We start from the raw sequence: 14,322 nt of genomic DNA, 5'->3' as shown, positions 1-14,322 counted from the left end.
TCTTCAACCTGTCTCTGGCCCAAGCAGTAGTACCGGCATGCTTCAAAATCACCTCTATTGTGACAGTGCCAAAACATTCCTCTCCAAAGTGCCTGAATGACTAGTGCCCAGTGATACTAACTCTCATAGTGATGAAGTGCTTTGAGTGACTGGTCCTGGCACACCTCAAGAAATGTCTGCCCACCACACTTGACCCACACCAATTTGCTTAGCATAGCAACAGGAGTACAGAGGATGCTGTATCCACAGCGCTGCACATCTGCGCTCACATCTGAATAACAACAACACTTAAGCTATAATGCTGTTTGTTGATTTCAGCTTAGCATTCAACACAGTCACTTCCTTCAAGTTAATCAGAAAACTTGTGGCTCTAGGAATCAATGCCTCCCTCTGTAACTGGATTACGGCCTTTCTAACCAACAGTCCCCAACATGTCAAGTAAGGCTGTAACACATCCACCTCCATCACACTCAGCACAGGCACTCCTAAGGGATGTATGATGAGCCCCTCCATCTACTCCCTCTTCACCCATGACTGCAGACCTATGTTTGGATCCAAACTCCATCATAAAGTTTGAAGACGGCACGACAGTGATTGGACTCATTAGTGATGGCTTCTTCCCCACGGCCGTAACCCAACTGAACTCTGTCCATAGGCGATCTTCACCACCTCCTTATCCTCACCAGCACCTGTCAACTGTGTTCCTCTCAGCTCTGTCGCAATCTGCATGTCTCATAGCTGATAACTGGTTATAATATATTCTCTTCAATAGCATCTGACAGCTTCTCATCTGGTTACAGAATTTATACTAGTATATTCTGAATAATTCTGTATATTCTGTGTGATTGTTCATATAACATCTCTATATTATCCCTTCTATAGAGTTACTGTATAAGACATCAGTACATTCTGTATATTGCCATCTGCTAATCATACTAATCACTACCTATTTGTACGCTGCACATAACTATCCACCACACCTGCACTAGCTGTACATATTCTGCTCATATCTTATCCAACTCTACTTGTAGAAAAAAAAAAAAATCTGTAAATACAACATTTATCTGTAAATATTGCACATTCTGTTCATATGCACTTCTGCTTTTTGCACTTCTAAATAGATGGGAACTGAATTTCGTTACTTTGTATTCTTACATGTGTAATGACAATAAAGTGGAATCTAATCTAAGAAGAATCTGGGCCTCCGGATCTAATGGGGGACCGTGATGAGTAACAGAGCTTAGGTGTGAATGTCACTGTCCAACCTCTGGAGTTGAAATTTCAGCCCTTTTCATCTGGAATATCATCACATTGCTCCTGAGTTGGTAGCTTCAAGTTTGTGGATCCATCTCAGGATTCTACAATGAAACCCAGCCAGTGTATCTGTGGTTTGTCACACCGAACATGTGCATAAGGTGTACGCTGCTCCTTTGACATTAGCAGGTAAAAGAACTATGCTCTGTTAAGTGTTATCTTTAAAGCTGTTCTTCAAAGATTACAGAGTCAGCCTTCGCTCTCTAGGCAGTCCTTTGAGTAAACCTTAGCTGGACAGATCTTGTGGTATGAACGTCTCCACAAACTTCAGTAAACATTTCAGCGACTTCATGTTGAAGTGCATCGGCATCCTGCTGGGTTGAGGTTAAAGAGGGGTGGTCCTGGATGAAGGGCAATGTGAGCTTCACTGTCACAATATTAAGATTGGATACCAGCCTTGATGTTCCTCGCTATATGCGTTTTTGCAGCACAGCATATGCCATTCTTTTTTGTGAGAAAGCCTTATGCATCTCCAAAGACTTCTCTAAACCCCATCTGCAGGGTTTGAGAGGATTGGCCATTATATATCAATATCACCCAAATGTTTCTCAGTGCTGTTCATCTGACTCAAAGTATCTGACAAAACTACTGTTTACGAGTGAAAACATGAGCTCTCCCCTTGCCTCTTTAATCGCTGCACACGTTTTTGAAAATGATTGTTTCCAAATGAAAAGACAAAGGTTGGCTCATTCTGTTTTTCTGTCCATCCGCAAGTGAGGTCACAGAAGAGTGAAAACGGGGGAAAGGCCAGACGACGTTCAGCCTTATACTTGGAGGCCTTAAAACGTCCACTTTTCTTGCGGCCTGTAAGGAAATCTATCTACGATAGGTGCCACTCTGCGAGATAGGTTAGTTCTTGTACGTAACCTTCATCTCTGGCAGACTCCAGCTGGGGCAGAAAATCTCAAAGCTTCCATCTTTGTCACTAATTCTTGGAAAGTTTTCAATCTTGTCAAGGAGAGATTTTTCAGCTGCTTCCGAGGAACCATGGCAGCCTTCCCAGTGATCCTAGACATTCCCTTGGCCTGTAACAGGGTCACTTCCATTTATGTCTCCAAGACATTTTGAAAGAAGGTCGAGCTACTCAACAGCTGACAAATACAATTCATTTATGGTGTTGAAGAATGATGATTTTCTTGCCAAAGACTTCGCAGGACCATCATTGAACTTTGTGTGCCCTGAGCTAACAGGTTCACCACGTGCTAAGTATCATCTTACTTATTGGTGTCTTTGTTGACTACTGACAGTGATGTAGTCCTTCTGAGTAATAAAGTGAATGGTTTTGCAGGAGGATTATAGTTACTCACTAGTGCTGACCTCTGAAGCTGCTGTGCTGTATCACAACAAGGAGTTATGGCATCATGAGCATTTGAGCAATGTAGTCTTGACAGTGATTCAGGCCTGAGTTCATGGATGATAGGCTCTAATGGTGGTTGATATGGTGCAGCTTTGATGTGTGATGTTGACGAAAGGTGGGTCTGACTTTGGATGTAGTCGCGAATGCCTTCAGAGGCCTTAGCTACATCAGAGTTGCCCTCTCCACGCTCACTTTCAGCTGCTGCTGCTTCAAGCAGCTTGGTCTCTGCGTCTGCAGCGGAGATATCACTTTCATCCTTCAGCACTGCCAGTGTTGTTTCCATGTGGGCCTCTGCTTCTTTCAGTTGAGCTTTTTCGATCATGACCTCAGATTCTTTTTTTTTTTTTGAGAAACTCTGCCCTGGCTTGAACAGCTTCGAGCTCTGCACAAGCCTTTGCAGCAGCTATGTTGGCTGACAAGTTTCGTGATCTTCTCGTTGAATCAGAGGCTATGGATCTTGTTTTCCATTCCTGGCTTTGCTCTATTTTACCTTCATGTTCTTTTCTGCTATGACATGTTGCTACTGCTGTTCAAGTGTATAGAGTGTGGTGGTGAGAAATGCTAAAATGCTTGAGATGAAGCTTGTCATCCACAAACTGTAGTTCCCACTCTAAATTTGTTTTTTTTTTCCACTTAAAAAAGAGAAGAAAAAAGAACCAAGTATAAGGATACAGACTACTTCTGCACTCAGCCTTATCTGACTCCTCATTGTAGCTATCTCTCAAACATACTATGTGGGAACACACAGTGAGGACAGAATAGTAAAAAAAACAAAACAAACTGACATGATTTATTCTAGCTCCAATAAACAAGAGCATGCACTCCATAATTTCTGTCATAAACGTGATTAGGTCAAGTACTGGAAACCCTCTTAAGTTTAGCCTAAAATATATGTACTGTATCTGGGTAGCCAAAGCCAAAGGTGGGCGTCCTCATTGGGAGGATGGTAACCAGCACGTTACTGAAATATCATTTCAAGTTTCTGACCACACACTCCTGCTCATTTGGACGATGTGTTTGTGTTGACGAGGTTGAGACGGTCTCTCTGGCCTCTCCGGCAAGCCTACCGGTCAATTTCCTTTTCACATGTGTCATAATACCACACTATTTCCTTCTGTGGTCAATCACTGACACATCTTCTGTGATAATCTGACTATAAAAAGCATTATGTGCTGGCTCTCAGACCTCTTCATCCGAATCATCTGATGTCCACATAAAATTTAATTTGGAATTGCGTATATATATGTTGTGTAGATTAATCTGTTTTTGTAATTGTGACTCTATTTCCAGGCAGAATATTCCGTCCAATGCATGCAGATGCATCTTTTGGGAGCAAACACACTTACACTCACTGTTACACATACAATCTTGGCAACCATAAGAAACAACCAACATTCACAAAACTGAAAAAAGAGTAAAGGATAACAAATCTAATTTGGCTGCCATTCGTGCACCAGAGACTAAACCATGGCAATGCGAGGAAATAATATTAACAAAAGATCCGATCGATTGCGGCACAGAATGTTGGTTATTGGCTTGTGTCACAGAAATCTGCGGTCAAGACGACAATTCTGATGGCACACACCCCTCTGTGACATCCACAAAACCTTTTTTTGGCTCTTTAAATACTCGGCGTCCGGGTTAGCCACAAGCAGGGACCACAAGGATTAGATAGTGTGACAACTTACGAATGAGAGGCACACTGGCATTCGCCATCCCAAGCTTGTTGGAGGCCACACATGTGTAGTTCCCATAACGATCCTCTGTCATGTTAGTCACTGTAAGGATTGATCTGGAACTGAGGCTCTTGATGTCGATGCCCTGCCCCTTGATGATCCTGGAAAAAGACACAGCACAAATGCACCATGCTAAGCTTATATTTATTTCTTTCTTTCCCCAAAACCGCACGCAAAATGTCAAGGGGATCATGGCAGGAGTCAAGGACAGTACAAATGTTTGTCATCCTCAGAGGATCCTCAGATAGAACCATACTTTCATCTCCCTCTTCAACAGATCTATTTATTCTGTCGTCTGTCGTGTCTACCTTGGAATGACGGTTTGAAGGACTGAAAGGAGAAAAAAAATGAGTAACCCAGAGGTGAACCAGTTAGCTGTCACATAAATGTCTGTTTCTTTTGCAGGTGTGGGTGGATTACTACAGATCCTCTTCCAGCTGTGCTTGGCATTTATGCGACGAAACTGACAAATGTTTAATTGTTTACTTGAGGGGTTGTGATGATCTTTAACAGCCTGTAGCGATAAGGATTCACCGTGCAACAGCATATGACGTTCATTCCGATTGTGGGATTAATGTAGCTATAACAGCTGAGTTTCTCATCATCAATTTGGTCTCTATTATGGATACAGATTCGTAGTTTGGAACAATATAAATCATCAGAGGCCCCAGAGAGAAGATGTGTTTCTATCTTGGCTCTGCTGGAGTCCCCCATGAGCGTTAACTTGGCTCTACTTCTTGTGAGAAGAACACTGACTTGAAACACTTTTATGACCTTATGCCCGGCAAATATCTGTGAATATGTTGTTCAATCTCCCATGGCGAATTTCACAAATGTTAGTGGAGCATTCACTGATAATCTTGACGGAAGTCTGCAAGTGGTCTCCTCTCTGGTTCGACAACAAACTCGGCAATGCCCTCCTCAGTCATAGTGAAAAACCCCACTCCAAATACACATACGCAAAGACTCTCACATCCATTCAAGAATCAAAGCAGCAACCCATCACGAAAACGATTTACTTGTCAAGCCTGTCACACCACTTCCAAGAAAAACTGGCAGCTGCGCTGACATGATATCATGGTTTCACTGAGACAAAGCACAAATGATATGCGATCCTCAATTTCCATACACAGTAAAATGTTCAATCAAGGATGTCGCATACTGGTAACATTGTATAATAGTTAAACAAATAAAAACACAAAATCGTCCCACTCGAGAGGAAATCAAAAAAACACTATTTAGCCTTGTAAGAAGTCACAGTAAGAATAAGTCCTTGAATTATCTGAAGACCGGAATCATGCCAACCTCCCTCCTTTGTAATTTGAATTGGTTGAATCCACCCCATAATTACAATTAGCACAGTGTGAATTGATGATTGAAACTGTACTCCCCAGGAGTGGGGAAATGATGGTGAATGCACTAATTTTATTTTATTTTATTTATTCATCATAATTTTTAATTCAGGAACTGACACATACTTGCAGACAGACTGATGCATGTGCTGGCTGTGACTAAGTCCAGCTGACAGAACAACGAACAGAATTAGACAGCATTTTACGCACATGAATTTGAAAAATAGTTCAAATTACATTTGAGAATTAGAAAAGCAAGGTTCATTCTGTGGTTAGTAAACAATAGACTTCTGAGGATACCGAATATCTAAAATATATCTGGTGTAGATGGCACAATAGTACTGTAGGTGGAGAGTAAACATATAATCAAACTGCACCCACCTTTTTTCACCCTTGTACCATTCAAATGTTGGTGAAGGCACAGCCGCTGCCTCACACCTGAGCAGAGCTTGGCGTCCCAGAGCAACTCCGATGCTCTTTATCTCATGGATTGCAGGTGCAACTAAGAAAAAGAAGAAAAAGGAGATTTGAATCCACTGAAAATACATCAAATGTTGAACTGAAATCGAAGCAAAGACAGAGGGATGTTGACCTTAAAAAATAAACACTATGACATCATCGCTGCAGGTTACATAGCGTACACATGATGCTCTGCAAAGGGGGGTGGGGGGGGTTGGTGAGGAGAAGGGAGAGAATCCATTCCCAATGTTAGCAAAATGAATTGAATTGCGCTGCATGGCGATAAATGGCTTAATGGAAGTTCAAAGACTCAATGGTACAGGCTAGTTCTGTGAATACAAAAGAGGTTTCTTTTCTTGTGCTGAAATGTAGTTTAAATCTCTTTGCCAGAGCCGAGGAGGCAGCTTTACACACGGAGGGTTTCTAATGTAAGCCAGGCCATTTATGCTTCAAATATTTACCCTGTTCATAGTAACACATCCTTGTCAGAGATTAAATTTCTGACTTGAAGTTGTTGGGGAATTATAACAAAAGTATTCACTGAAATCCTAAACATAGCTGGACAAAGCCAGCAAGACAACGCTTTCCATTTCCCTCGTCAGACAACGATCATAAATATGTAGAAGTGTGTGTTGACACATGTAATTCATTTGCTCTGATTCAGAGGCTCTGAATTTTTGATTTATTAATTACCGGTACATTTTTTACATTCTACCTTTTTGTGCTCCCAAGACAATACACCACAGTAGTCCAAATTGAAAATCTTTTGTTTGAAGTTCATCTAGAATTTCCACCTAGATTTAAATGATTTGTTGCTTTTCAAGTGCTTTAATAGTCGAAGAAAAAAAAAATTAACCTGTGACAGGTCATTGGTCAGACTGAATTTTGATGTTGCCTTCTTTCGTTTAGGGGAAAAAAGTGAATGGAGTATCATTGAAACATTTTTTTCTGACATAAATAAAGAAACATTTTTCATTAGGTAGATAGCGACTAGAAAGCCTAATGTCCTTTTGCATGATAAAGACAATGTTCCAGGTGGAGGACAGGAATTTAAAATTGGATCTGAAGGATGTGAAGTTTTATTGCGCATATCCAAATGAAAGCGATTTGTCAAATGGTGCATTAGGTAAGTCATGTTTATCATATTTTTATGAAGCATTCATCGTTTGTTATGTGTTGTAATCGGTGCCTTTTCATCTTGTGACTTCAATCAGCTGATTTGGTTGATTGTGATTTCGTTGCAATCAAACCACCTCAGGTTTTAATTGGAACTGAAGCAAGATTAACTTGTCGTTGCTTCTTTTTTGGTCTTATTTTGTTCTGCATGACTGATATCAGCAGACCAAACTAAACAATTGGATGGGGTGGGGCGAGGGGCTCCTTTTTAAACTATTTGATATTGGACAGGTAGCTTTGGCTTTCTTTTTTTTGAACGTGCCCTAGTTTATATTTTGAATTATTGAGAGCCAAAAAAAAAAACTGAATTAATAACAACGGTGAGCAAGACGTCGAATACATGCAGTGGTTTGTGCCTCTATTAAGTGTCTCGTCTTCGTTTTCAATTTTCTATTAATCAAGAGACGCAAAAATAACACATATGGTTCATTATGACACTATTGTGTAAACCTGCCTCGACTCCACAGGCCTGACAAATGATAAAACATTTCAGGCATCCAGTACGATCCAAATACGCGACAAGCAAAATTACTTTGCGACACTCGTACACATTCTGATTAACAGCATATGATACATGGAAGTGGTTCACACTTTTAGGGTCAGTCTTGCAGTTAGCAGAAAATTGCCTGGTCATGTCTGAAAGTGAGATGAGGACTATTTATATTCCTGACAAGGTGCCTGGAAAAAAAAAGAACAACCTGTGAGGGAGAGCGCTCGCCTGCACCCATTGTGAAGGCGTGGCCGAGCTCCCGCAAATCTTTACTTGCTGTTGTATTTGGAGGTGGGAGTGGATGACCTCAGTATGGACTGACCCATCTATCCAGGACAATGCAACCTTGGGTTCCTGCCATCAGCAACAAGATTCATTACACAGTTGCCCATGTCTACATAGATACAGCAAATGTCTGACATTAATTGTAATAAAAGACATGTGTCATCAATTCATCGTGTATTTTTTTTTTTCCCCACATGTATACAGCAGATCGGTAGGGATGCAACAAGATTGGTTCAAGCAAAAAAAAAAAAAACAGGTATTAGCATTTTTTTCATGTGGTGTGTGATCAGGTAAGAGAGGCACAGTGAGGTGACAGCGTGCTCTGTGATGATGAATGCCCTTCCACCAACCTTCTTCTGCATCCTAATGAGCGCACTCCGATGACTAGTGTCTGTTGATTTTCTCTGGTTGCATATGTGTGCCAATTATACTTCTATTTTCCCATCTTCTGTGGCGGAATAATCTGAAGGACTTGAGATAGGGACTCTTTTCCTGTTCATTTATCACTGTATGGAATTTAGTTAAATGCCAGGTTGCAGGGTGCGGGAAGACCTTGAGTGTCTGTCTACACTTCCAGTGTGTCCTTGTGTGTGTGTGTGTGTGCGTGTTTTCTATGTTGGAAAATATATTTATGTATACCATTATTGTGTTTTTAATTTACCATTATACATCCTGGCTCAGTCTCCATCGATTTGGTGAAAAAATCATCATAATAATGATTAAAAAAACACACATAAGCACAAGTTTTAAGATAAACATCAACCGCTCATGAGAGAGAGAGACATGGCAGTGATAAGGATCCTCTACAAAACTATTCGAAAAGGTAACAAGTACAGTAGTATTTGCCAAAAGCAAGTGTAACAAAATCAATGTTGCATGCAACCTAACAGTGTTTATGAAGCTTCATAACGCTATTGGTGTCAATGTGGAGAGTCATTGATTATCTGAAGCCTCTCAAAGCTCCAGGGTGACCTGACGGTAGAGTGCGGTTTCTAGAAGAATCGACACGCAGGTCCGGGCCGGTGGATCACAACTCGGAACTTGACACAGAACCCATTTTCATGTTACAACATAGAACAGGAAATGACTGCATAGCAGAGCACAGGCTCCTTTCACGCCAATAGTATGACTTTTTTTTGTTGAAGGCAGACCATCCCTATGACTTACTCTTAACTGGACCAGCTATTTGGCTTGTTTGGTAAGAAGAACACAGCTTTGTCTTCATTAAGCTAAAAGGATTTCCTATTTATAGTTAAAGCATATTATTGGCCTCTATGAAATTTGCATAGCTGAAGCCATGACAACCACAAAGAGATGAGAAAAAAAGATCTCTTTAAACAAGCATACACATTATCTATGATCGTCCATATTAACAAGGACACCTTTCATAAAAGTGCACCAGTCCAATTATTGTATCTAGAACATAAGTTATTTCTTAGCTCTGTGTGATTGACAGTCCATAATCACTCATCATTTTTGTAGCGTCTTTCTCTAACAATCAGAAAAGTGAAATCACATATCATTGTAGGTGGCCCAAAATGATTTATATAAATATCAGTTACATCAAATTCTTCCAATTTAGCCGCAAGCACGGATATGTTGAGATAGATCGGACTCATAAAATCAACTCTTACGGAATAATTCCAATTTCACGAGCTAGCATCTCTTAAATCAACATATGATGTGATATAAACCATCAGGATTTTGGGTACAATGCAAAGTAGTGCACTAAAATCACAGAGGCCCAATAATCCAGGTAATTTAGTGTCCAGTGAATGCTGTGTTGGTGCTGTAAATCATGCCTGGAGTCATGGTGACTCCACCAGATGGGGGTGGGGGTTGGGTCCAGGAATAGCACAGGCAAGGCAGAAAAATGGGCGCTATAAGGCAATATATGATGAAAAATTGCTGGTTGATCGCAAAACAAGATCTGCATTATGTGGAGCTTGTCATAAGAATGATTTTTTTTTTTTTCCCTGTTGTAGATTTCTAGATCTCTAGAAAGTAAACCAGCCTGTTGTGCAATAAGTCATTACTCAGGGGTTTGCTCAGGGGTATCAGGATTTAATGTAAAGCCCACAAAAAGACAAAGGGTTAAAAAAGGAAAGAAAAAAAAAATCACATGCCTAATAATGCTTAACTAGTCGGCTTTGAAGACCGAATATGAGTTATTTAGATACAAACTATTGTTTGCCAAGAGAAACAAGAAAACATAGGGTTTTTAATTAAAAGATCAATTAATATCCCTACCTCTTCACTCAGATTTGAAAATGAGTTTTCATTGCAATTAAGAAATGGAATCACCAGTGCATGACTTATCAGCTTACACACAGAGACACTGTTCCCTATTGCCATCTGTGAGCTTCATTGTCCTGTTTTTTTGTCAGTCAGGAATGGTTCTGCTGCCAAGATTTATTAATTCATTAAGATTTCTATTCAGAACAGCTAGGGAACATTGTGTTCCTTTTTTTTTATACAATGAAAGCCATATAAATAACCGGCTTAGCAAGAAGGATTGTGTGGAATCACCAGGGATTCAATCTATTGTCGGTGTTAAACACTAAATGGTTTAAGGTATACAAATCCCCCACCTATCTTTCCGAAAACATGTATAAATCAGTGTTGTGACTTGTTCCAGGCAGCGTTATACTGAAACAAATATGATGCAGGAAAGTTTGGCATATTTCCACAAATGTTCTTATGTTAAAGTGATGTGCTTTAAAATAAAATTGTCTGTTCTTTGTTAGTCACAGGTAACATGGACCAGTCACTAAGCCAGCAGATGAAACTGAAAGATGCTATGTGTACACAGCTATTTTGAAATGATAGAAGTGAGACCATCTATTCCACAGGGGATCGTGATGGTGCTCATTTATTCATGTCTAAAATACCACAAGAAATCAAAGCAGGAATCAGGAGGAGAGCTTTTGAGAGGTATGTAGAGCCAGATTTAAATTTTAAATAGCTCACCTGTACTGTTTTCAACTAAATGTATGAGTGGATAATAATCCCTTTGGAGAAAGTCATCTTTTTGGAGCTGTAAGCCACAGAATGCCTATGGATGAGTCTGAGGATAAGTACAATTCTTACATTGTACAAAGGCAGATCTTGAGATAGCGTATTTTCCCATGCTATTAAAAGGCAACATCTATCTATCCGCCTTTGTTTTTTATATATATATACACACACACACATTGGATTTTGGACTTATTTTTAATATACCATCAGTCCTACATGTTTGCAACTCAATATATTCATTTATACTGTAAATGCTGTCCAAACAGGCCTGACTGACCTCTGTTTATTTGACAATTTAATTTTGGGCGGGCAGCTGAATGTTTGTTCTGATCATAAGTCAGTATGTTTAGCATTTTATTCATAAGAGATGCCCCTGACTCCTGTCAGACATCTTAGTTGTTGGGAGTCAGAGGAGCATGTTTCAAATGCATCTTCCAGTGTACGGCTGAGATTCTGAATAGGTCCAGCTATCGGGGCTTTTCCAAAAAAAAAAAAAGATGTGCAAATAAAGGACGTGATTAAAATAAACAAGAGCCTTCATGATACTTCCTGTATTTCAAACATGATAAGACATGACTACAAGAGTTTAAATTGCTTACAGTCGTTTCACTGCATATTCTCATAATTAATCTAAAATGATCCCAGTTTTTTTGACCATTTATTGTATGTTGGAAAGAAAGTGAGGCACTCTTTCTTTTGTGAACGCTGCCATTGTATGCATGTGAGCAGAATTCACAGCTGCAGGGTGATGGGGGAGAAAGGAGGCGTATAAATGGCTGACAAACTTGGAAGCATACACGGACGGAACAGCATTAAGAGCGAAGCAAACAAAATCTGCTATACATTTACAGCTAAAAAAGAGGAACTATAGAATCTTGCACTGATAAAACAACTGTACTCTACAATATAAACAGAGATACATCTAAATATCTTTCTGATATCAAATCTATGCATCAACAAGAATATCATACACTCCCCATCAGCAAAAAATGGTGGATTAAGACAAATAAATGCCATCATTATCTTACCTCAAGCATTGTGAATTGCAGCAAATCATGATTTAATGTAGGGTGTTAAATAACATGTCATGTGGTTCGGCTTTGGTCAAAACATCTGAAAAATTAAGTAGGGTAATGAATAAATATAATCTCGCGCCGCAAAACAATCTGGGGTTCTAATTTCTGTAACTGTCAAATAGCATCTTGCAAGATGGTGTTCAATCTCTGTCACTCACTCAGGAGGGAGTGAGAAAAGACAGCTCTTTCTGGGAGAGCACTTTAAAAACTAGAAAGGAAGGTCAAAGACCTTTAATTTCTCAGCTCGACAAAGATTTGTATTATTGTTTCATCTGTATGTAGTTAGTAATGGATGCCTTCATTCTACAAGGAGACTTCATTAAATAATCAAAGACTGACTTTTTATCCTAGGCGGGTTTCCACTGTGGGTACTGTCTAGTTCTTCCCTCTGACTCAGCCACCTAGATGTGAGATTTATGCCTTTGAGTCACGCTGTGCGCGGAGAATTTCAGCCAATAACCTGCAGTGCGGATGAAAATGCAAATTTGAAAAGTAGGTCAGAGATCAAATTTCATCAGGTAAAATGACTGCTGAAATATCCTTTAGCCAGGCAGGGCTTTCAGCCAATCTGATTCTAGTATGACCCTCTGGATGACTGCCATGATTGAGGTTTAGCTGATAAAAGTATTCGGTTGCCATTCATTCACCACCGGAAGTTGAAAGACAAGAGGCACCAACAGCGATGTAATTAAATTAATGGTGTCTGATCAAGGTAGTCTTTGAACCGTTAAACAAAGGTTAAATGTAGTGGACTTAACACTTTGAAATAACTGCCTCCGTCTTGAAATCATATCGCAGAAAGCCGAATGGCAGCCCAACTCTCTCTGAGGACATGGTGTTATTAAGACAACATGCAGGAGTTTAATTTTGTTTTCATTACTCTGGTTTACTTGTTTAATTAGATGCCTTAATCTACAAGTGGCTCACAGGTCAGCTGTACTTTAAGAAAAAAAAAAATGAAATATACTGGAATATAAATGCATATTCAATTAGGGTGTTGACCTGGGAAATGTCAATCACTGACTGCGATGTTATTCAACAGGAAGTGTAAGAGATATACCGTAACCATAGGTTATATAACTCAACAATGGGCAATTTTCTATAACTTTATTTCCGTGAAGTTATTTCTGACAGCACATTTATGCTTCTGGATTGACAACAGGCGTAATCTCCCAGAGAACATATTACTGACTAAGGTGCCCCCCTCAGAGAAATAAAACTATAATTATTAAGCAGTTTATTATATACACAGTAAATGTATTACTTCCTGATATGTAATCATGCTCTTGTGTGACTTTCAGTGTCAGCTAACAGCTTAATCATAATTCATAATTTGGCACTGAAGCCTTTATTAATACCCCATGCTCACGGGTGCTTTGTGAATGCAGCCCGACGTCTGACAGTAGAGCATGAATGATACAGAAGATTGGGATGGGGTCCAACTGCATGTCTTCCCCAACAGACAAATATTTGCACTTGGGTAAAATCAAGTGGGCAGTGAAGAGTGGCCACCAGCTGGCCAAGGTTGTACGTGGTTGTGAAATGTATCACATAGATAATCTATAATCCTATATTTTACTCCTCCGTGCTTGTAATTAACATGTATCATGCGAGCTTGGTGGGAAAATGCCATTGGACATACAAAGAATTATATAGATATTTATACGACACAGAGGTTCTCTGAAAACTAAGGCACGTACTGTTTCAAGGTATGTATCAAGGTTTGTACTGGCAAACTCTCCTTGGCATTTCAAGGTGCCTTCATCCAAAGTAAGGCAGAAATAGGCTCTGCCTTTGTAGGCACTGTGGTTGCAACAAAACCCAAGTCCTTTCATGTACAAGGAGCTTCTGCAGGAACAGAGTGACTTCATAGAGCTTCATGCTCACCATAGTTCAAACAGGATTTTAACAGTTACACATATTTATGACTGAAGACACGGGGCAGCCTAGAGATTTATACGCACACATCTGCAGACACAGCCTGTGCTTTCTCCGGGGCTTAATTAATTACCAGTGGCAGGTATTGAATAAGAAAGCTGCGGCAATTGTTGACATAATC

General features: G+C 39.9%; 1 protein-coding gene across 2 annotated transcripts in view; it reads right to left on the bottom strand.

Annotated features, from left to right (window-relative positions):
- negr1 (neuronal growth regulator 1) overlaps positions 1–14,322 on the bottom strand; it is a 148,914-nt gene that overhangs the window by 43,164 nt on the left and 91,428 nt on the right. For both annotated transcript variants that reach the window (XM_086161591.1, XM_086161592.1), the window contains exons 5-6: positions 6,141–6,261; positions 4,360–4,508 (exon numbers count right to left, since the gene is read on the bottom strand). In XM_086161591.1, the coding sequence (XP_086017717.1) occupies positions 4,360–4,508; positions 6,141–6,261 (270 nt within the window). The remainder of the gene's footprint in view (positions 1–4,359; positions 4,509–6,140; positions 6,262–14,322) is intronic.

Source organism: Fistularia commersonii, chromosome 16 (genome assembly GCF_037954325.1).
Source record: "Fistularia commersonii isolate RoL2024-O1a breed Wild chromosome 16, RoL_Fcom_v1.0, whole genome shotgun sequence".
Classification (NCBI taxonomy): Eukaryota; Metazoa; Chordata; class Actinopteri; order Syngnathiformes; family Fistulariidae; genus Fistularia; species Fistularia commersonii.
The sequence above is the reverse complement of the archived record's forward strand: the minus strand, read 5'-3'. Positions and strand labels throughout refer to the sequence as shown.